The 22,233-nt window shown below is 48.2% G+C and overlaps 1 protein-coding gene across 1 annotated transcript; it reads left to right on the top strand.

Moving 5' to 3' along the window:
* The first annotated feature begins 18,415 nt into the window (after positions 1–18,415).
* On the top strand, positions 18,416–20,665 carry POP5 (POP5 homolog, ribonuclease P/MRP subunit). The gene is made up of 5 exons (XM_082641134.1): positions 18,416–18,486; positions 18,554–18,696; positions 19,741–19,890; positions 20,065–20,148; positions 20,263–20,665. Exons 1-5 carry the CDS (start codon positions 18,467–18,469, stop codon positions 20,376–20,378), a joined length of 513 nt encoding a protein of 170 aa, XP_082497260.1. The 5' UTR covers positions 18,416–18,466; the 3' UTR covers positions 20,379–20,665.
* The last annotated feature ends 1,568 nt before the right edge of the window (positions 20,666–22,233 follow it).

Genomic DNA, 22,233 nt, shown 5'->3' with positions numbered 1-22,233 from the left:
CTTCAAAATACCTCACATATATAATGCTGAAAATCTACACACTTTCCCCCCTGAGACTGGGAACAAGGCAAGAATATCTGCTCTCACCACTTCATGCAACATTGGGAGGTCCTAGCCAGGACAATAAGGCAAGAAAAAAAAAATGGAAAAAGGACAAAGTTAAATGGTCTTTATTTTCAGATGACATGATTATGCATGTAGAAAAGCCTAAGGAATTTACAAAACAAAACTAGAGCTAATCATTTTATTTAACAAGATCAAAGGATACAAAGTGAATATATAATGTGTTTCTGTATATAGTTGTCCCTTGGTACCCACAGGGGATTGGTTCCAGGATCCACCACCCTGCCCATGGATACCAAAATCCACAGATGTTCAAGTCCCTTATATGAAATGGGATGATACAGTCAGCCTTCCATATCTGCAGTTGCAGAACCCCTGGATACAGGAGGGTGGACTGTACTAGCAATGAACAATCAAGAAGTTAAATGTAGGGGCTTTCCTGGTGGCGCAGTGGTTGAGAGTCCGCCTGCCGATGCGGGGGACACGGGTTCGTGCCCCGGTCCCGGAGGATCCCACGTGCCGCGGAGCGGCTGGGCCCGCGAGCCATGGCCGCGGGGCCTGTGTGTCCGGAGCCTGTGCTCCGCGGCGGGAGGGGCCGCGGCAGTGAGAGGCCCGCGTACAGCAAAAAAATAAAAATAAAAAAATAAATAAAATAAAAGAAGTTAAATGTATAAAAATATTTCCAATAGCATCAAAAAACATAAAATATTTAGGGATACATTTAAGAAAACATGTGCAAGATTTGCAGTCTGAAAACTACAAAACCTTACTGAGAGAAATTGAAGACCTAAATAAATGGAGAGATATACCATGTTCACGTATAAAATGCCACTCTCCCCAAATTGATCTTAGATTCAATACAGTCCTGATCAAAATTCCAGCAGGTTTTTTTTTTTGTAGAAATTATCAAGTAGACTCTAAAATGCATATGGTAATGCAACAAACTAGAGTAGCCAAAACAATTTTGAAAAACAGGAACAAAACTGCAGCACTTAATGCTACTTGATTTTGAGAATTACTATGAATCTGTAGTAATCAAGACAATGTAATATTAGCATAAGGATAGACATATAGATCAATGAAACACAATAAAGTCCAAAAAATAGATCCACATAAATACAATCAATTGATTATTTTACTGAAGTTCCACTATGATTCAGTGGAGAAAGGATGTTAGTACTGAAACATATCAACACAGAAGAGAAAATGAACAATGATGCCTACCTCACATCATACATAAAAACTAACTCAAAATGGATCAGAGACCTAAATGGAAAGACCAAAACTATAAAATTTTTAGGAGAAAACCTTTGTGGCCTAGGGGTAGGCAAAGATTTCTTAGGACACACAAAACACAAACATTAAAAACAATTCACTGGGGACTTCCCTGGTGGCACAGTGTTTGAGAGTCTGCCTGCCAATGCGGGGAACATGGGTTTGATCCCTGGTCCGGGAAGATCCCACAAGCCGCGGAGCAACTAAGCCCATGCACCACAACTACTGAGCCTGTGCTCTAGAGCCCGTGAGCCACAACTACTGAAGCCCACGTGCCCTAGAGCCCACACACCACAACTACTGAGCCCACACGCCACGCCGCAACTATTGAAGCCCGCGCGCCTAGAGCCCGTGCTCCACAACAACAGAAGCCACCGCAATGGCTGTGCACCGCAACAAAGAGAAGCCTCCGCTCACCACAACTAGAGAAAGCCTGCACGCAGCAACGAAGACCCAATACAGCCAAAAATAAATAAATAAAATAAATAAATTTATTAAAAAAAATTTTTTTAAAGACTTACGCTATATCTATGCAGTGGAATACTACTCAGCAATTAAAAAAAAAAGAATTACCAATACGTGTAACAATGTAGATGGACCTCATAAGCATTTTTGTTCAACAAAAGAAGCCAGTCACAAAAGAAAACATACTGAATGGTTTCATTTACATGAAGTTCTAGAACAGACAAAGCAATCTATAGTCACAGAAAGCAGATCAGAGCTTGCCTAGAGCAGGCCCAGGAGGACTGACTGCAAAGGGCATGAAGGAAAATTCTGGGGTGTGGGGGGGGGACGAAAATGGTCTGTATCTCTACTGTAGTGTTTTTATTGTAGGTAAATGATGGCCCAATAAAACTGATTGAAAAAAATACTCCATCTGCATTCAATTCCTGGGTTTGCCACTTAGGTGTTTAACCTTGGGCAAGTTATTTCACTTTTCTATGCCTCTGTTTCCTAAACAGAAAAGTGACAATAATAATACTCATAGCGATTTTTGTTTTGTTTTGTTTTGTTTAGATAACCTCCTAGGGATTTGGAAAGGATTGAAGGAGAGAATGTACTGGGAACTGGGGTAGCCAACCTCCAAGAAGGCCTCCAATGATCCCTGCCTCCTGGCATTCCTGCCCCCATCTGCCCCCACCCCCCACACTGAATAGGCTGACCTGTGAAACCTACAGGGTATTGTCGAAATGATGGTCTGTGGTTTTTGAGACGAGGTCAGAAAACATCTTGAGGATTCTGCTCTTGGATCATTCTTTCTGAGGGAAGCCAGCCACCCACCACACCATGAGGACTCTCAAGCAGCCCTGTGGAGAAATCTGGATGGCAAAGAACTTGAAGCCTCCTGCCAACAGCCAGCGCCCGGCTTGCCAGCCTCAGGAGTGAACTACTTGAGATGAGCGGCCAACAGCTAGGCTGTAACCTCAGGAGAGACGGAGCCAGGATAATCCGGCTGAGCTGCTCCCAATTCTTGACCCACAGGAACTGTGTGAGGTAATACATGTTTATTGTTTTAAGCCGCTAAGTTTTGGGGTCACTTTTTTTTTTTATGGCGGCGCGGCTTGTGGGATCTTAGTTCCCCAACCAGGTATTGAACCCGCACCCCCTGCAGTGGAAGCGCGGTGTCCTAACCAATGGACCACCAGGGACCTCCCTGGGGTAACTTGTTACACAGCAGTAAATAACTAGTACAAGCACTAATAATAGTAACTAACATTTATTGAGCATGTCTCATGGGACCGACGACGACTTCTACTGTTACTAACCAGATAGTGATAAGTCGATAAGCCTCCATCTGTCCATCTAGGAACACTCTGCACCTTTTCCCACCCTGCTCTGTGCCCAGGGAGACTGACCTCTTCAGACTCAACACCCCTGACTTCTAATCAGGTTTGGCCAATGGGGAGACCCAGGAGGAGGTGGAAAGGGGAAGGAAGAGGCAGGTCAGGATGTTTTTTTGTTTTCTTTTTGACATCTTTATTGGAGTATAATTGCTTTACAATGGTGTGTTAGTCTCTGCTGTATAACAAAGTGAATCAGCTATATGTATACATATATCCCCATATCCCCTCCCTCTTGCGTCTCCCTCCCACCCTCCCTATCCTGCTCCTCTAGGTGGTCACAAAGCACCGAGCTGATCTCCCTGTGCTATGCAGCTGCTTCCCACTAGCTATCTGTTTTACACTTGGTAGTGTATATGAGTCCATGCCACTCTCTCACTTCGTCCCAGCTTACCCTTCCCCCTCCCCGTGTCCTCAAGTCCATTCTCTACGTCTGCGTCTTTATTCCTGTCCTGCCCCTAGGTTCTTCAGAACCTTTTTTTTTTTTAGATTCCAAATATATGTGTTAACATATAGTATTTGTTTTTCTCTTTCTGACTTACTTCACTCTGTATGACAGACTCTAGGTCCATCTACCTCACTACAAATAATTCAATTTCCTTTCTTTTCATGGCTGAGTAATATTCCATTGTATACATGTGCCACATCTTCTTCATCCATTCATAGGTCAGGATGTTTATTCCTCTGCTCCCTCCCTGCAGGGCACCTCAGGCTGGCTGCTCCCTCAGCAGAAAGTCACAGCTTCTCTGAAGGTGGTTCTCTCCACCTATCTCCTTCTGGGTAGTAGAACTGCTCCCTGGGCCCAGCCTCCCAGGCCTGACAGCACTTTCCTTACCCCCTGCTCACACCTAAACTGTCCCTTTATTCAGCCTTCCTGAAACTGCCCAATTTGAACATGCCATCTGTTTCCTTGTGGGACTGACTGGCCACCCTAATTAAGATCCCCTACTTTAGGGAAGGAAGTGGAAATTCAAAGAGAAGCAGGGAGGTATCTCAGAAACAAATGAGAAAAGAATAGAGGCCACCCAGAGGTGTGCTCTGCAGATAGCAGGCATTAATGATGCTTGTTGAATGTCTGAATCAATGAATGAATGACTTGATGGGCACCAGGGAGGACCCTGCTACCTTGAAGGTAATGGATGCTAGACCCAGATGTTAGCATCTGAACTACTTCAGACAGACAATCAATGACCTGCTCCGGGCCCAGCCTGAGTCGGCTTCAGGGAGTCTTGCCTTGAAAGGAATAACACACAGACTGGGACACCAAGGAAGCAGCCCACCACCTCTGTGAGAGACTCCAGATTTATTTTTGAAAAGCAAGCAAGGCCTGCGGGCGGCCCTGGCAGAGCTCAGAACTGGAAGGGAGAGCCAGGCACAGAGAGAACAGACAGCGACAGCAGAACCCATGCCACGTCCCTGTGACGTCAGCCCCGCTCTCTGTGACATAACATTGCCCATTCCCCCCCGCGCCACCCCCCATCCTGAGCCCCCTTGGGAATTTTTTTTTTAACTGTGGTAAAATTTACATACCATAAAATTTAGCCTTGGAAATTTCTGAGCCACTCCCACCCCAGGCTGAATGACATTGAGGACTGGATACCAAAAGGAACAGGGAGAAAATACTTGCATCCAAATGGTGTGTGAGGTTTTGCTGGAAAAATCCTGCAGTTGGAGGGAGGGTCACCACTCCAAGTGAGGCAAAGTCTGGGGACCAAGGATTAGGAAAGCGTTGATATCCCCACTCTACCAGATCGTGGGGAGGCAGAAGCGGCTGTGGAGTGGGGAGCAGAGAGCAGGTGTCAGCTCAAGTCTGAGCTGCAGGGGCAGAAAGTGAGCGGTGGGGAGGCAGCTAACGAACCCTAACGTGGTGCAGTTGGAAGCAGAGGTGTTTGCTACCGGGTGGTGGGGGTGGGGTGGGGAGTGAGGCCAGAGGGAGCCATCAAGGCCCCGGAATAACTCCTGCTTCTGCCAGGAGACTCTGGAACTAATTAAGGTGGGCATAATCCGAAAATCCATCAGAGAGAGGTTGCGAGAGTCCTCCTGTCTCCAAGCGGTGATTGGAGGGGAGGGAAATTAACAAAAGGTGTGGTTTTCAGGGAGGAACTCTTGTCCTCGAAGATGGTGCGAGGCTTTCCTAGGGCCTCAGTCAGAGGGGTACCCATATCTACCCTCTTTTGGGTGCCTGTTGGGTACCTGCTGTGTGCCCAGGGCCGTTGCACCAGCTGAGAATGTGAGCTCTGTCGTCAGCCTGCTGGATTCGAATCCCTGTTCTATTTTTTGCTGGCTCTGTGATCTTGGACAAGTCACTGTGCCCCCATTCTGAGCCTCAGTTTCCTTATCTGGAACATGGGCATAAAATTCATACCTGCCCTGTGGGGTAGTTGAGAATAAGTGCTCGATACATGAGGATTTTTTTTGGCCATGCCACACAGCTTGCGGGATCTTAGTTCCCCGACCAGGGATCAAACCCGGGCCCCTGCAGTGAAAGCACTGAGTCCTAACCACTGGACTGCCAGTGAATTCCCTGAGGACTTTTAATACGAATCTTTCTAGTGACCCCGGAGAGTGGGTTTTCATCTCCTCGTCGTCCAGGGGAGTAAACTGAGGCTCAGAGAGCCCAAGGCCACATGGTTACTAAGTAGAAGCATCAGAATTGTGTCCCTTCACTAAGCCCGGCTGCTCTGGCCCCTCCTCCCTGGGCCGGAGGGCAGTAACCCAAAGCCCCTCACTTACCACCTGTCTACAGGCCCCATGCAGGGAGGCAGGACCAGCATGGACACTGAAAACAGCCTCCAGGTGACATATGTGGGGTCCAGTGGGGAGAATGTTGCCCTCAGCTGGCTGTGAGACCTTGGCCCAGTCCTTTCTCCTCTCTGGGCCTGTTTCCTCAGTTTCAGAACATGGGGGTAGTGACAGGTGATTCTAGTCCTGGAGTGTCTAGATTCTCACTCACTGCTCTCTTGTGGATGCCTCAGGCAGGGGGCAGTGAGGAGGGGGTAAGAGAGAGACCTGGGCAGCTGCAAGGCAGTCTTTTTTTTTTTTTTTTTTGGCCCTGCAGCATGTGGGATCTTAGTTCCCTGACCAGGTATTGAACCCGCACCCCCTGCATCAGAAGCACAGAGTCTTAACCACTGGACCGCCAGGGAAGTCCTAAGGCAGTCTTTCTTCATTGCTCCCCTCCCTTCCTCTGGGGAATGAATGGCTCCAGGCAGAGGAAACAGCAAGCACAAAGGTCAGGAAATGAGAGGGAGCGCGGCATGTCTGGGGAGCTGCAAGCAGAATCATCTAGCAGCCTGGCTTATTCGTCCATTCGATTTATTCGACCCAAGTTTATTACTGCAATCCAGGCACTGTACAGGGCACAGAGCCGTGAACAACACAGACGGACCCAGCATCTTCATGGGGCTCACATTCTAACTGGGGTAACAAGTAAACAAACCAGTAACCAAGATAATTTCAGAATGGGATGAGTGTTGTGTGAATAACAGCAAATTTTTATAAAGCATCTACAATGGGCCAAACATTGTTAACAGATGTTAAATAGTTTCATCCTTACTACAACCCTATGAGGTAGGCACTATTATCATTGGCCCCACTTTACAGCTGAGGAAACTGGCACAGAAAGGTTAAGTAACTTGCCCAATGCCACCCAGCTAATAAGCAGCAGAGCTGAGATTCAAACCCAGGCCATCTGGCTCCTTTGTGCCGGCTGGTGGGAAGGGCATTAAATAGGGCAATCTGTGCGGGGAAGAGCGCTCTGAAGACGTGACATTTGAGTGGAGACGCATGAGAAGACACCAGCCCTAGGAAGTCCAGGAGGAAGGAGGATCCAGATGGAGGGAACATTGAGTACAAAGGCCCTGAGGCACGTAGGAGCTTGACAGGTTGGAAAGAAAGCAAGGAGGCCAGCTTTAGCTGGAGCAGCGGGACAGGAGAAGAGGTCAGAGGGGTGCAGGGCAGACACATAGAGGTGGGAAGAGGTGCAGAGGACACTCCTGGGGTCCTCCCAGCTGCTCCCGGGATGCTGGGGAAGTGGTCCAAAGCCCCCTCCTTGGGCTTCCTTGATGGCACAGTGGTTGAGAGTCCGCCTGCCGATGCAGGGGACACGGGTTCGTGCCCCGGTACGGGAAGATCCCACATGCCGCGGAGCGGCTAGGCCCGTGAGCCATGGCCGCTAAGCCCGCACGTCCGGAGCCTGTGCTCCGCAACAGGAGAGGCCACAACAGTGAGAGGCCCGCGTACCGCAAAAAAAAAAAAAAAAAAAAGCCCCCTCCTCTCCTCACTTCGGGCCAATCAGGTCCAGGCAGAGTTGAGCTTTTCCCCCAGGGCCTATTGCTGGGAAAGGACCCCAGCTGGGCTCCTGCCCACTGTTCATCCTCCGTGACTGATGGGGACAGGCACAAGGAAGAGCTCATTTCATTCCTCTCTCCTTATCCTAACTCTGCATCCTCCCTGGCCCTGCACTCCCCACAAAACCACAAATGAGGGACTTCCATCCTTCAGCAGAGGCCAGCTCCTGCCTTCAGGGACCCTCCAGGCCTGAGTCCAGTCCCAGCCCAGTGGGGGGTAAGGTGATCCTCAGCCTGGTCTCAGAGGGCCTGAGAGTCTGGAGTCTGACCTCTGGGAGAAATCTTGGGGTGGGGGGAGGCGGAAAGGACTCCAAGCTCCTAGTCCTATAGGCCTGAGTTAGAATCCAGATTCCACCACCGTGTGGTCTTGGGCAAGTGGCTTCACCTCTCTAAGCCTCAGTTTCCTCATCTGAAGAATAGGGATGATAATAATACCTACCTCTTAGGGTCACTGTGAGAATTAAATATGCCTGAGAGGGAGTTTTCAAGGGGCTGGAAATGTTCTACATCTGTACCTAGGATGTGGTATATATAAAATTTAATGAACAAATTTGAGATTTGTTTGGTTTACTGTATGTACATTGTAGCTCAATTTTTTGAAAAGTGAAAAAGCCCAGATCTTGAAGAGAGAGGGTCTGCGGTTAAATTCTGGCTCTGCTGCTAACCTGCTCTGCAACTTCAGACAGGTTGAGGAACCAAACTAAGCTTCACTTTTCGAATATGAAAAATGGAACTAGAAATACCCATCACTCTGAATTTTTGTAAGAATTTTAGATTAACATTTGTAAAGCACCAAGTAATGAGCACATAGTAAATGTTAAAAAAAAAAAAAAAGGTGCAAAGTGACTGGCCCATGGCTGGCACCACATAAATGTTACCTGGTATTAGTATTAGGAGTCCTATAGCTATTCATTAAATGAATGGAATCTTAGCATCCTTCCATGTTTCCTTGATCATTTATTTGGTGCCTGGATGCCTGAGGAAGCTCAAACTCAGCATGTCCAGGACTGAGTTCTTATTCCCTTCACCTAAGTCTTGCTCCTCCCCCAGGCTTCCCCATCTGCCCAGTGACACTGACTCAATCCAGAAAGGTGGATGTCACCCTGCCTGCCTTCTCCACCCCCTTCCCTCCCCAGCCCCTCATGGACAACTCATCACCAAGACCTGCTGTGTTGAACTGTCTCCAAAGATGGCCTTCAACCATCCCTCCCCTCCCTGTAAGGGCATGCTGACGTCCCCTCAAGAGGTAGAGCTTAACCACATGCAAAAGAATGAAGTTAGACCCCTACCTCACTCCATATACATAGCCTCCTGGACTTCCCATGGCTGGCATCTTATGTGTCTCCACTCAAATGTCATGTCTTTAGAGTGTTTCTTCCCTGAACAAATTGCCCTATGTAATGCTCTCCCCACCAGTCAGCACAATGAAGCCAGATGGCCTGGGTTTGAATCTCAGCTCTGCTGCTTATTAGCTGGGTGGCATTGGGTAAGTTACTTAACCTCTCTGTGCCTGTTTCCTCAAAATTAACACAAAGTGGATCAATGACCTAAAAAGCTAAAATTATAAAACAATTAGAAGAAAATATAGGGGTGAATATTCACGACCTCTAATTTGGCAATGAATTCTTAGATTTGACACCGAAAGCGTGAGCAACAAGAGAAAAAATAAATAAATGAGACTTCATGAAAAGTAAAAACTTTTGTGCATCAAAGGACAGTATCAAGAAAGTGAAAAGACAACCTATAGGATGGGAGGAAGTATTTGTAAAACATATATCTGATAAGGATCTAGTATCTAGAATATGCAAAGAACACTTACAACTCAACAACAGAAAGACCAAACAACCCAAATGAAAACTGAGCAAAGTACATTTCTCCAAAGAAGATATACAAATGGTAAAAAAAGTACATGAAGAGACGTTCAACATCATTGGTCATTAAGTAAATGCAAATCAAGACCACAGTGACATATCACCTCACACCCCCTAGGATTGCTTTAATTAAAAAAAAAAAAGTTGGCAAGGATATGGAGGAACAGGAACTCTCATACATTGCTGATGGGAGTGTAAAATGGTACAGCTGCTGTGGAAGATAGTTTGGTGGGTCCTCAAAAAGTTAAACCATACCACATGACCCAGCTCCTAAGTATATACCCCAAAGAATTGAAAACAGGTGTTCAAACAAAAACTTATACACAAATGATCATAGCAGCACTATTCACAATCACCAAAGATGGAAACAACCCAAATGTCCATCAGATGAATGGATTAGCAAATTGTGGTATATCCATACAGTAGAATATATCAATAATTCAGCCATAAAATGGAACAAAGCACTGATACATGCTACAACACAGATGAACTTCAAAAACATTATGCTAAAGAAACCTGACACAAAAGTTCACATATTTTCTGATTCCTTTTACATCAAATATCTAGAATTGGCAAATCCATAGAGACAGAAAGCAGACTAGTGATTGCCAGGGTCTGGGGAGAGGGGGAATGGAGAGCAATGGCTTAATGGGTACAGGGTGTTCTTATGAGCTGATAAAAAGTTGAAATTAGGGAAAAGTGTTGGTTGCACAACATTGTGAATGCACTAAATGCCACTAAATTGTACAAATTTAATAAAAGAGGTAGTGCTTATTTCCCCTCGCCTTGAACGAGACTGGTCTTAGGACTGGCTTTGATCATTATGATGCAGCCGAAGTGACGTTCTGGGACTTCAGAGCCAGGCCTTAAGGAGCATGGCAGCTTCCACTTCTTGGAAGACAGCTGTTATGCTGTAAGAAGCCCGAGCCCCATGGAGAGGCTACATGGAAGTGAACTGAGGCCCCCTAGACAATAGCCCCAATTGACGGCAGCCAACACCTACTACCAGCCTTCTGTGGGTGAGGCCACTTCAGAACCTTCCAGCCATCCCAGTGCCCCAAGCCACATGAAGCAGAACTGCCCTGTCACCCGACAGAATCATGAAAACTAATAAGTTGTTGTTTTAAGCCGAAAAGTTGGGGGTGATTTATTACGCAGCAATAGGTAACCAATTCTACTTCTAAAACCTTCACAAAGCCACCCATTTCTCTGCATTCCCCCCTCCACACCCTAGTCCAAGGCTCTCTTTTCCCCCCAGGCAGCACCCTCTTCATCAAACTTCCCACCTTCAGTCCAACCTCCTGAGGTCCATCCTCCCTGGAAACCAGAGGGAAACTTCTAGCCCCTGATCTCATTCTCTCAGCCCTCCAGATGGTATCCAAGCCCCTTAGTGTGGACAGCAAGTCCCCGAATGACTGTCCCCATCCACCTCTACAGCCCCAGTGCCCCTCACCCACACCTCTAGCCCCTGCTCCTCAGAGTTCCCAGAATTCAGCACTTCCTCTCCTAGCACAAGCCATCCCTCTATCTAGAACACTCTTTCCTACATCTCTTTCTTCTCCTGGCTAATCATTTTTCTCCTTTTGGGCCTCAGTTCAGACATCACTGCCTCCAGGAAGCCTTCCCTGACTTCCAGGCTGAGTTAGGTACCTCCTCCCGGCAGTCACTTGCTCCTGTTCTTACACCCTCATCACAACAGCTGCCCTGTATTGCTCTTGTTATTTGGGCAACCTCTTTCTCTCACCACACCCTGAGCAATTTCAGGGCAGAGACAATGTCTTCCTTGTGTTTTCAGAGCCTAGCACAGGCCTGGCATATATTGGGTACTCAGAGAAACCCAGGGGAACAGAGGTGGGAATTCGGTAGTGAGGGCTGGGGACCAGCTCACATCTGACATGGGACTGCTATGTGAGTGAGACTCAGCTGTAGACTTCCCTGCCTCCTCACTGAAAAGGCCCTGGCTACTGGGAGGGTCCTGGAGAAGAAAGAGATCAGGGAGGTAGAGTACAGCCCTCCTCCATGCACTCAACACCTCCTACCTGGGACTTCCCTGGCGGTCCAGTGGTTAAGACTCTGTGCTCCCACGGCAGGGGGCATGGGTTTAATCCCTGGTCGGGGAACTAAGATCCCGCATGCCATGAGGAACGGCCAAAAAAAACACCTCCTACCCAACCTCTGGACTGCACCAACTGAACAACTTTGTCCGTCTCCCCAGGAAAGAGACAGTGTCATGCAGCGGTTTGCATGAGCTCTACAGGCAGGCAGCCTAGGTTTCAAATCCTGGCTCTGCAACCTCCTGGCACTGTGACCTTGGAGGAGTGACTTCACCTCTCTGAGCCTCACTCCCTTCAGGCCTAAAACAGGGCAAGATTATGGCTCCTCATAGGTTGTCATGAGGAATAAATGGGATGCTGTAGGTAAAAATGCTTTGCATAGTAGCTGGCACATGGCAGATTCCCTGAAATATCAACTAATCTTTTCTGGCCACTGCGTGAGCTGCACCAATCTAGGCCTAGCACTGTGCCTGGCACACGGGAGGTATTCAGCCAATGTCTTAAGGATGAACGAGTGAGGAATCTGATAAGAAAACACTAACAATCATAATAGCCACAAGTATTAATTCATTCAATCTTCACAACCACTAAAGAAGCTGGGAAGTATTATTGTGCCCATTTTATAGGTAATGGAATTGAGGCCCACGAGTATGTATACAGTTCATGTAAGTAGTCGTGGCTGGATTTGAACCCCTATATTCTGAGTCCTTTAACTCTTTAACCACCACCCTATAAAGCCTCTCAAAGCCCCAGGGCCTGCCTCTCCCGTCAGCTTGGCTTCTAACCAGCTTTGTGATCTCGAGCATGTGAACCTCTCTCCAGGCCTCAGTTTCCCCACCTGCCAAGAGAGGATTGTGGGGGCCAGTGTTGAAGGGCACTTCCTATTGGTCTAAGAGTCCAGGTCCTGGCCAGGATCTAGCCAGTGCTGGTGACCTGCTGACCACCCAGCCCAGGTGGGGCAACACTTGACATGGGCTGGATTGTCACAGGTGGGTCACTGCATACTGACAGCTGCACTATCCACCCGCCCCACACTGGGGTGAGTCTGGCCTCTGCCTAGTCCCGGTCCCCCAGGGCTCCTGAGGGAAGCTGAGGCGGCCACCCCCAGATGTCTATTCCTGTCCCTGGCCTAGTGCCGTGCTGGGGAAGCAACAGCTATTTTGAGACCCTTCTCCCTCCAAGCATGAGCGGTGGGAAGGCGCTGGGAACATCCCGAACTGGGAGGCCGCCCGTCGCAGACTCACCCTGGATCTGGGCCACACCAGCCCTGCGGGTCTGCCCCTTTTTCCAGCTCTGGTGATGTGATCAATTCTGATCACAGCAACCGCAGTGGGATAACCCAGGAGAACAGATCCCGAAGGACTTCTGCTGGAGGCTGGGGCACAGGGCAGGCTGGGCCTTTCCCTTCAGGGAGGGGACTGGAGCAGCCACAGCTGAACCCACCAGCTGGGAGATAGAACTGCTCTGAGCTTGACGTTGGGGAAGACAGCATTCAGGACAATATATAAAAATACTCAACATTTCTTGAGCGTTCACAATGAGACAGGCCCTGTTCTAAGCACTTGACATGGAGGTAAGTCATTTAATTCTCACAGAGAGGAAACTGAGGTTCAGAGAGGGGAAGTGACTTGCCCAAAGTCACACAGCTGGTGAGTGGCTGAGTCAGGACTTGAACCCAGGTAAGCTGGCTCTGGAGCCCATGCTTTTAACTGCTTTTCTCCCCTCTGGACCTTCCAAGCCCAGGAGGCTAATATAAATGAGGGGAGTGAGCACTGGGTTGAGGGTCAGTACCCCTTTGCCATTCCCAGGCATGTCACCCAGCAAGACCACCTCGGTGAGCTCAGCTTCCTTACCTGCAAAATGGGGGTCATGATAGAACCCACGGCCAGGGTTGAGTTAAGGATTAGTAATAACACACTGTAGTGACCGGGGCTCAGTAACTCCTCTAAATTATGAAACTAATGTATGCACATGGTAAAATAATATGGTATAAAAGGGGACACAGTAAAAAGTGAGGTCCCCCTCCTACGTCACACCTGTAATTCTTATCCCACAGTTAACCACCATCAAAGCTTTTGTGTCACCTTCTGGAAATTTTCCATGCACATAAAGAAAGAGAAGCTGAATAGGATAGTGGTTAAGGACAAGAACTGCCTGGTCCAAATCCTGGCCCTGCTGCTTACCAGCTACATGAAGCTTCGGCAAGTTACATGTCATATGGGGTTAATAAAACTAAGTCCCTGTTTTATAGGGTAGTTGTGAGGATTAAATGAGTCAATCTACGTAAAGCATTTAACAAATTCTCTGGCACATGGCCATCTAATAAATATACACATACAGTGGATCCTTTCTGGCGGACATTGAGGTAGCCTTTTGCTATCACAAACAATGCTGCAAGACATGTCCTAGTCCACCTGTCAGTGGGCACAAGTGCAAGAATCTCTGTGGGATAAATTCCTGGTGGAGAAATTGCTGGGTCAAACAGTAGTGCCCTTGTAATTTCAATTAAGTTGAGGATGAGTGAATCCTCACAGCAGGCAGGGCAGAGGGAAAGAGGTCCACAAAGCAGGGAGGATGAGGGAAGAAGCAGGATGGTTGTGTCTCTGAGGTCCAGGGGCAACCCAGTGGATGCAGCAGCTCCCCAGGCCCCTGGCCAGGCAGATGGAGGGTTTAATTTTATCCAGATTTTCCCCATAAAGGTTTTATAGGGAATTGGCTGATTGGATTAGAGGAGAAGGAGCCCCTAATGAGCAGCGGCTGCTTAACAAAATGCTGAAGCTGAACAATTTTCCTTTGCCACCATCCACCACGGCAGCATCCAGGCTCTGATCAGGACCCCCTGGCTGCCAAAGACACTTCAGAATGTATATGCCTTCTTTGAACATTCTTCTAGGTCCCAGACATCCCAGAAGAGGTAGAGAGCAAGGGGTCAAGAGCACAGGTTTGGGGGTAAGACAGAAGGTCCCTGTCTGCTGAAATTACTGTGTGACCTTGGACAAGTCACTTCCCTCCCTGAGCCTCAGAGAATAATGGGGCCTACATTCATGGGGTTGTCATGAGGACTAAAGGAAGTCAAGCGCATGAAGTGCTCAGTACAGTGTCTGGAACAGAGAGCCTAATAAATGGTAACCGGCGGTGGGGTGAGGGGGGTGGATAAATTGGGAGATTGGGATTGACATATACACACTACTACATATAAAACAGATAACTAATATAGCACAAGGAACACTTCTCAATACTCTGTGATAACCTATATGAGGAAAGAATTTTTAAGAGTGGATATATGTGTATGTATAACTGCTTCACTTTGCTGTACAGCAGAAACTAAACACATTTTAAATCAACAATATTCCAATAAAATTTGTTTAAAAAAACTGGTAGCCCAGAACGTAAGGATGAAGAATAAAGCCAACTACTCTGGATTCCACCGCAGAAGGCCCTGAGAACAAGGTACATAGTTATAGCTTCCCACCCTCATGTTATGGGAGCATTTTAGCAGTTGCCTCAACTACCTCCTAGGGAATGCGCCAGGTTTCCCAGTCCGAGAAATGGGTTGTGTGATTTACGTTTCCAAGTGAGCTTTAAAGGACTTACTAGAGCTGATACTCGGCTTTGTGTCTGATCCAAAAGGCCAAATTGACAGTGAGAACCTTCAGATGGGAAGGAGGGGAAGAGCTCAAAGGAAGTTCCCCCCCACACACACCCATTCCTCCTTTTATCTGATCTGAGACCCACTCTTCTGAGTAGTCCCAGGAGTCACAACAGCAAGTACCCCACTGATCTAGGCAGTAGCCGGTTAAGAGCACAGGCTCGGGGGCAGGGAGGTAAGGATTAGCCTATTCCAGCGTGAGTTTCGCGCCTGTGAGCTCACTTCTCCGAGCCACAGGCCCCTTCCTTACCTGTAAAAGTGGGATGATAATGGCTCCAAAGACTGACGGACGCGCATTCGGGGGGCAGGCGCTGCCGGGGCGCAAACCCGCCGCCGCCAAGCGGATCTCCTGGTTGGGGAGGCAGCCTCTGTCCACACCCCTCGGGCGGATTCCCCCGCGTCCTCCCGCGCCGCGCGGTGATTGCAAACAGCCGCCAGCCTCATTAGAAGACGTGTAATTAGCGGCTGGCGCAGCCGGAGCAGACACCGGCTAATTACCGCGGGGAGCGGGCTGAGCCGCCGGCGCCGCCCCTCCCCGCCGCCCAGGACCCTCGTGGGGCCTCCAGGCAGGCCGCCCGGCCGGGTCGGAGGAGGGGAGGCCCAGGACCGCCCCGCTGTGCTTCCCCTGGGGCTATGCCTGCGGGTAGCGGTAAATCATTCGCTCAAATCCGCGTTTACTGTGCACTCACTGTGCCAGGCGTTTGCCCACGATATCTGGTTTAAATTTCATATGCACCCATGAGGGAGGAACCATTATTATCCTGTTGAAGATGAGGAAACTGAGATCTTGGAGACGCGAATTAACCGCCTCACAGCATGTGGCTGGTAAACGACGGAGAGGAGATTCTAATTTACGTCTGTAGTCTCTCCAATTTATACGAAGTGGACAGCGAAACCGTGCACCGGAGGACATCAGCGGTGTAGACCGGAGTAAGGACCACGGAGTCGGATGGCCTGGAGTTCGAATTCTGATCCTGCTCCTTATTGGATGTGTGATTTTGCTCAAAGCCCCAACGGCATCTATGAAATTGGCGCGGTGTTTGGATTAAGTGAGTTGAAGGCCGGGAAGCGTTGCGGGAGTTACTTCAGGGACGGGAGGGGAGGGGGGAAGCTCAGAGGCTGACTTCCTCGACGCACTACGAGCCTCTGACGCCCCCTGCTGACCAAAGGAGGAAGCTGGCGGGAACAGTTTTTGGATAAAGAGGTGGTTCTTGGGTGAGGGGCAAAGAGCCCTGGTCCCTCAGCAGGACCACTGCTCTCCCTCTTCCCCTTACTTCCTTAGCCCTCTTTTAAGGTGATTTAGAGTGAGAGATGGAAAAATTGAGAACTCATTCCAGATCTTGCAAACAATCGGTTGTGAAACCCGACTCCCTTCAGGGACCTCACAGAGCCCGCCAAGTCCATGACAAGTCTACAAATAATCAGGGATGGATATAAAGAGCTTGTTACAAGGCTGGGCATCAAAGTGCTGGGTATAACAAGAAAATCTGGAACTAATTTAAACGTCCATCGTGGGAATATTGACCAGTTTAGCAGCTGAAAAATAACCTTGAAGAACAGTTGACATGAAAATATAGTCAAATGACAAGAATGAATTGTACAGATAATATGTTGACAGAAAGGAGCCAGACGCACACACACAAACATGCTGTTGGAGATTTATATTTATATAAAGTTCAAGGACAGGCAAAGCTAATCTATCATGATAGAAGTCAGAATAGAGGCCATTTCTGGGAAGATTTATGGCTGGGAGAGGGCACAGGAACCTTCCTGGGTGCTGGAAATGCTCTCTTAATGTGGGCAATGGTTGCAAAAGTCTATATGTATGTAAAAATTCAATGAGTTGTACACTTAATATGCGCTTTATGTATGTTATGCCACATTAAGACTATTTTTAAAAAAGATATTCAAGGGGAAAAAAAGAGTACTAAACAGTATGATCCTATATATATATACTTTTTGTCTGCTTTGGGTCTTATTGCTGCGCGCAGGCTTTCTCTAGTTGCGGCAAGCGGGGGGCTACTCTTCCTTGCGGTGCATAGGCTTCTCATTGTGGTGGCTTCTCTTGTTGTGGAGCATGGGCTCTAGGCACGCGGACTTCAGTAGTTGTGGCACGCAGACTCAGTAGTTGTGGCACACAGTCTCAGTAGTTGTGGCGCACGGGCTTTAGTTGCTCCACGGCATGTGGGATCTTCCCGGACCAGGGCTCGAACCCGTGTACCCTGCATTGGCAGGTGGATTCTTAACCACTACGCCACCAGGGAAGTCCAGTATGATCCTATTCTTAAAAAGAAAATAAAAGGAAAAATATAATTTAACATACGGCAGAAGTTCTCATCTCATACTTTGTTTTTGTCTCAGGACCGCTTTTTCACTCATTAAATTATTGAGGATCCCAAAGAGCTTTTGTTTTGTGGGATATATTGATACTTACCATGTCTGTTAAAACTGAGAAATGTTTAAAACACAATACACAATTCTCTTAGCCATCAAAGCAATAATGTCAGCACTGTTATGTGGCCTCCGGAAAACTTCACTGTCCACTCTGAGACAGTGAAACAAGTAACATCTTAGTATTATTATGAAAGTAATTTGATTTTGGGGACTCCCTGAAAGAGTCTCACAAAACCCAGTGCTTCCTGGACCTCACTGGAGAACTGCTGGCACAGGGGGAAAGTGAAGGAAGAAAACCCACTACATTATAAATTATTCTCTCTCGGTGCTGGGATTATAATTTATTTTTATTTGCTTCTTTGTGCATTTCTGTTCCACACAGAAAATATAAAGACCACGGATAGTTTTTGCAAACAAAAAACAAGACAATACACCCGACTCCATAAGGTTGTTGAAAGGCCTAAACAGTAATAACATATTTGGCTGTATGGGGAAATTAAACCGAGCTCTAATCTGAAAATAAAGGTCCGATTTCCCCTCTGTCATTCCCTGGCCTGTGAGTGCAAAGTCTTGCCTTCAAAAGTTCCACCGTCCATCTTGGGGAGAAAATATAAGTGCACACACGACTGTGTTGCAAGCTAATAGAGGGTAAACGTCCTGGAGCTTCCAAATGCCGCGGCTGCGTCCTACACAGCGGTGGAAACTCCGGTGTGGGGCGTAACCACCCACCACAGCACAAGGTGTTCAGTCTCGGAATCCAGCTCCCAAACAACCCAATCAGCGAAGAGCTGAGCAGGCCGCCTGCGCTCCTCAGAGGGAGGCGGAGCTCGAAGGAGACCGACACGGGGCTCCGCCTACGTTCTAGCTCCGCCTCCCCATCTGAGTGGCTGCCAGGCCAACTTCCCATTGGCCGCCGACCAGAAAGCAGACATCCGGTTTGCGGGTCCGGCTGCTAGAGGCGGAGGCCGAAATGGTGCGGTTCAAGCACAGGTAAGCAGACCCTTGCACGGTCCCCGGCGGCCTGGCCCCGCGCTCACCTCCCTCTCGCCCGCCTTAGGTACCTGCTCTGTGAAGTGGTGTCTGACGACCCCCGCTGCCGCCTGAGTCTGGAGGACCGAGTGCTGGGCGGCCTGGTACGGGACACGATCGCCCGCGTGCACGGGACTTTCGGCGCGGCCGCCTGCTCCATCGGCTTCGCGGGTGCGAGGGTGCTGGGGAACCGGGGGTCGGCGGGGCGTGGAGGGGGCGGTGGCCAGAGGAGGGAGGAAAAAGGGGCACGGGCGACCCCAGCAACTGCCAAGCCCTGTGCACAGTCCTATGTAAGATATCGTCCTTTGGGACTTTGCTGGAGGTCCAGTGGTTAAGTCTCCTCGCTTCCAATGCAGGGGGCGCGAGTTCGATCCCAGGAGGGGGAACTAAGATCCCACATGAGGTGGGTGGGGGTGGGGGCAAAAGAAAAAAAAAAGATATCGTCCTTTTTAGGAAACTCGGATCCGAGCCCAAGGTCTGCTTGAGTCCAGAGTTAGGAGGAGAGCTAAGAGCAGTAGACAGTGAGACTTTGGGCAAGAACCCCCTGTACCTATTTGATATATGTATTGAGTTTAACAGGATGGTGAAAATTAAACGAGGGAAGCTGTGTATGGTTCTAAGTTACTTGACTGGTTACGCTGACATCACGTGGAAAAAACATTGTCAAAATTAACCCTGAAAAGGGCCTGTGAAGTACAGAATGTGTGTAGATAAATGCAGAAGGCCCTTTCAACAGGCACACTATGTAAACTCATTCTCTTACCATCTACTCGAAATTGAATCCAGTAGAAGGTAATGCACATAGGCACAACTCTCCTACATCAGGTGAGACCCAGTTGGTTGCTACAAGAACCTGCATAGCCCAGTTACAGAGCAACTTGCTTTTCAGCCAAGGGTTTTCTGAGGAAGATGGATCTCTGCGCTCCCCACCCATTCTTTAACTAGTCAGTCGATTAGAAGACCGTTTTAAATTCTGAATTCACCAATTCTGAGTGGTGTTCGAGGCACTGGATGTTGTTCCTCTCCCTTCTGTAAATGAAGGTCTGTCCTAATTTTTTTTTTTCTTCAGAAATCAGTTTGCTTACTGATGCATCCCAGCTGCCACTGCCTTGAAGGATCTCTAGCGCATAGGCTCTCATTTACCCCAAGATGTTTATTTAACCCATTCCCGAGAATCCAAAGTTTCCCCAAATGATTTTTTTTTTCCTGCTGTAGTGCGATACCTCAATGCCTATACTGGAATAGTGCTACTTCGATGCAGGAAGGAATTCTACCGGCTTGTGTGGTCAGCTCTTCCCTTCATCACATACTTGGAGAACAAAGGACACCATTACCCGTGTTTTCTCAACACCTTACACGTGGGAGGTATGGGTGCATGTGATATGTCTCATTTTCAATAGGTAACAAGTTCAGTCTTCAGTGGTGGGTGGATCTTCCTGCTCTCCTGCCAAGAGCAAGATACTTTTTCCTAGCTCTGCAAGACTCTTGAGGCAAACACTTCTCACAAGCTGTTGACCACAAAGCTCTTTCATGTGCCAGGTACAATCAGAACATGTCAGAAGTTCCTGATTCGGTACAACAGGAGACAGCTGTTGATCCTGTTGCAGAACTGCACTGATGAAGGTAAGGCACGCTAGCCCTGTGCCCACTGAGCAAGTGACTGGCCTCCTCCCCCAACTAAATGAAAGGCCACTCCCAAAGACATCATTAATCATCCGTACTGTACTCTTTCTTCAGGAGAACGAGAGGCTATCCAGAAGTCTGTCACGAGAAGCTGTTTACTAGAGGAGGAGTCGGCTGGGGAGGAGCGTTCAGACAGTGGTGGTGAGGAGGCTGCTGAGGCAATGGAGTGAAGCTCTGCAGACTGCCCTGTGCCCCAGCCTCAGGGCCCACTTGTTGGGACAGGACACTCTCGGAGGCAGCAGCATCTCCTGTACTTCTCAAACTGGATGACTGCTGACCAGAGGCCGAGTGACCAGCTCAAAATGGACTTATTTGCTTAAAACTAATCGAAGTCACCTTTACCCAGCATTGCCTGGTTAAGTGGTTCTGGAGGTTGTGAAGCCCCTGTAGTTATAGACATCTTTGCATCTAACTGCCTGGCTGAGAGCAGGTTTAATAAATGTATTTGGCTTCTGTAGTATTTAGTGCACATGTGAAGTTCATGCTTGGCCTAGTCTCTTTCACCCCTCCACCCTCGGCCTCGGCCAGAAAACTGGCTCCCCATGTGGTACTAGATGCATAGCCTCCCACTTGAGACCTTGTACCCATGCCCCTAGGATGGGCCCTAAGTAATCCAGGTCATTCAGAGTAGCAGTTTTAGTGAGACACAGCAACTAAACTGGCACAGATCTATAGCTGGTCTCAGTACTGACCCACAGGACCTTAAGAATTCCAGATTCCTTGACAATACTTAACCAGGTAACCTGACAAAAAATACAGTTCTTGCACTTTTGAGTGGGGAAAAAAAACCTGGTCTCACCTGACCTAATTATTACAAAGTCAAGTAGCAGCTGCCAACTTCTGGTAGTTTTCCACAGTTCCACCCTTCCCTATTGCCTTTTACCTGCCTGGCACCTGAAGGCAGGTGAGACAGTGCACTCACAGGAATTAGGAGGGACAAGAGACTATGATCAGTTTTGATCTGCTACCTATGAAAGACAATTCTAGGATCTATTTTCTCCTTAATGAAATGGACATCACTCAAAGTCCCTTAAATATTTAACAAAGATTTGTGATTTTTTGCTTCACATGCCCCTTCATCCACCCAGAAGAGTTCCTGACCCAGGATCTCTTCCTTTTAAGAATGGGAGGTTAGAGTTAAACCCAGCTCAAGAACCCTTCAGGCCTGAACTAGGAAAGACATTACTCGATTGCTCAAGCTCACAGTAGCTGTTAATCTATTAAGAAGTATAGGGCTTCCCTGGTGGTGCAGTGGTTGAGAGTCCGCCTGCCGATGCAGGGGACGCGGGTTCGTGCCCCGGTCCGGGAAGATCCCACATGCCGCGGAGCAGCTGGGCCTGTGAGCCATGGCCGCTGAGCCTGCGCGTCCGGAGCCTGTGCTCCGCAATGGGAGAGGCCACAACAGTGAGAGGGCCGCGTACCGCAAAAAAAAAAAAAAAAAAAAAAAAAAAAAAAAAAAAAAAAAAAAAAAAAAAGTATATGTCTAGCGACTTCCCTGGTGGTGCAATGGGTAAGCCTCAGTGCTCCCAATGCAGGGGGCCCAGGTTCGATCCCTGGTCAGGGAACTAGATCCCACATGCATGCTGCAACTAAGAGTTCACATGCCACAACTAAGGAGCCTGCCAGCCACAACTAAGACCCAGTGCAACCAAATAAATAAATATTTAAAAAAAAAAAAAAAAGCTGACCTGAAATCATCTTAAAGAAACCAGAATGCTCACAATGCTTGTGCAGGTGATTTATTGCAACTATCTGCCTTCATAGTCTATTACACCTAGAGGTCACTTTATTAAGCAGTAAAATAGTTCACATCACTCAACTTCAGCTGAAACCAAGGCATAAGACTGCTCTGGGCAACAGGGAGGCAGTGGGCAAGGCCACCGCTTTTAAACCTGTCCTGCTCTTCCTCCGGGTGTGCCAGGCTCCTCTGTTCCTGTAACTCAGGCCACTGTCACTTGAAACAAGCTTGATCTAAAGGTTGCCAGGTCCCCAGGCTTCCTTCGTCAATGACAGTTACAGCTTTCC

Source organism: Mesoplodon mirus, assembly GCF_964341445.2.
Source record: "Mesoplodon mirus genome assembly, chromosome: 13".
Classification (NCBI taxonomy): Eukaryota; Metazoa; Chordata; class Mammalia; order Artiodactyla; family Ziphiidae; genus Mesoplodon; species Mesoplodon mirus.
Note: the sequence above shows the minus strand (reverse complement) of the source record. Positions and strands in the feature narration are given on the sequence as shown.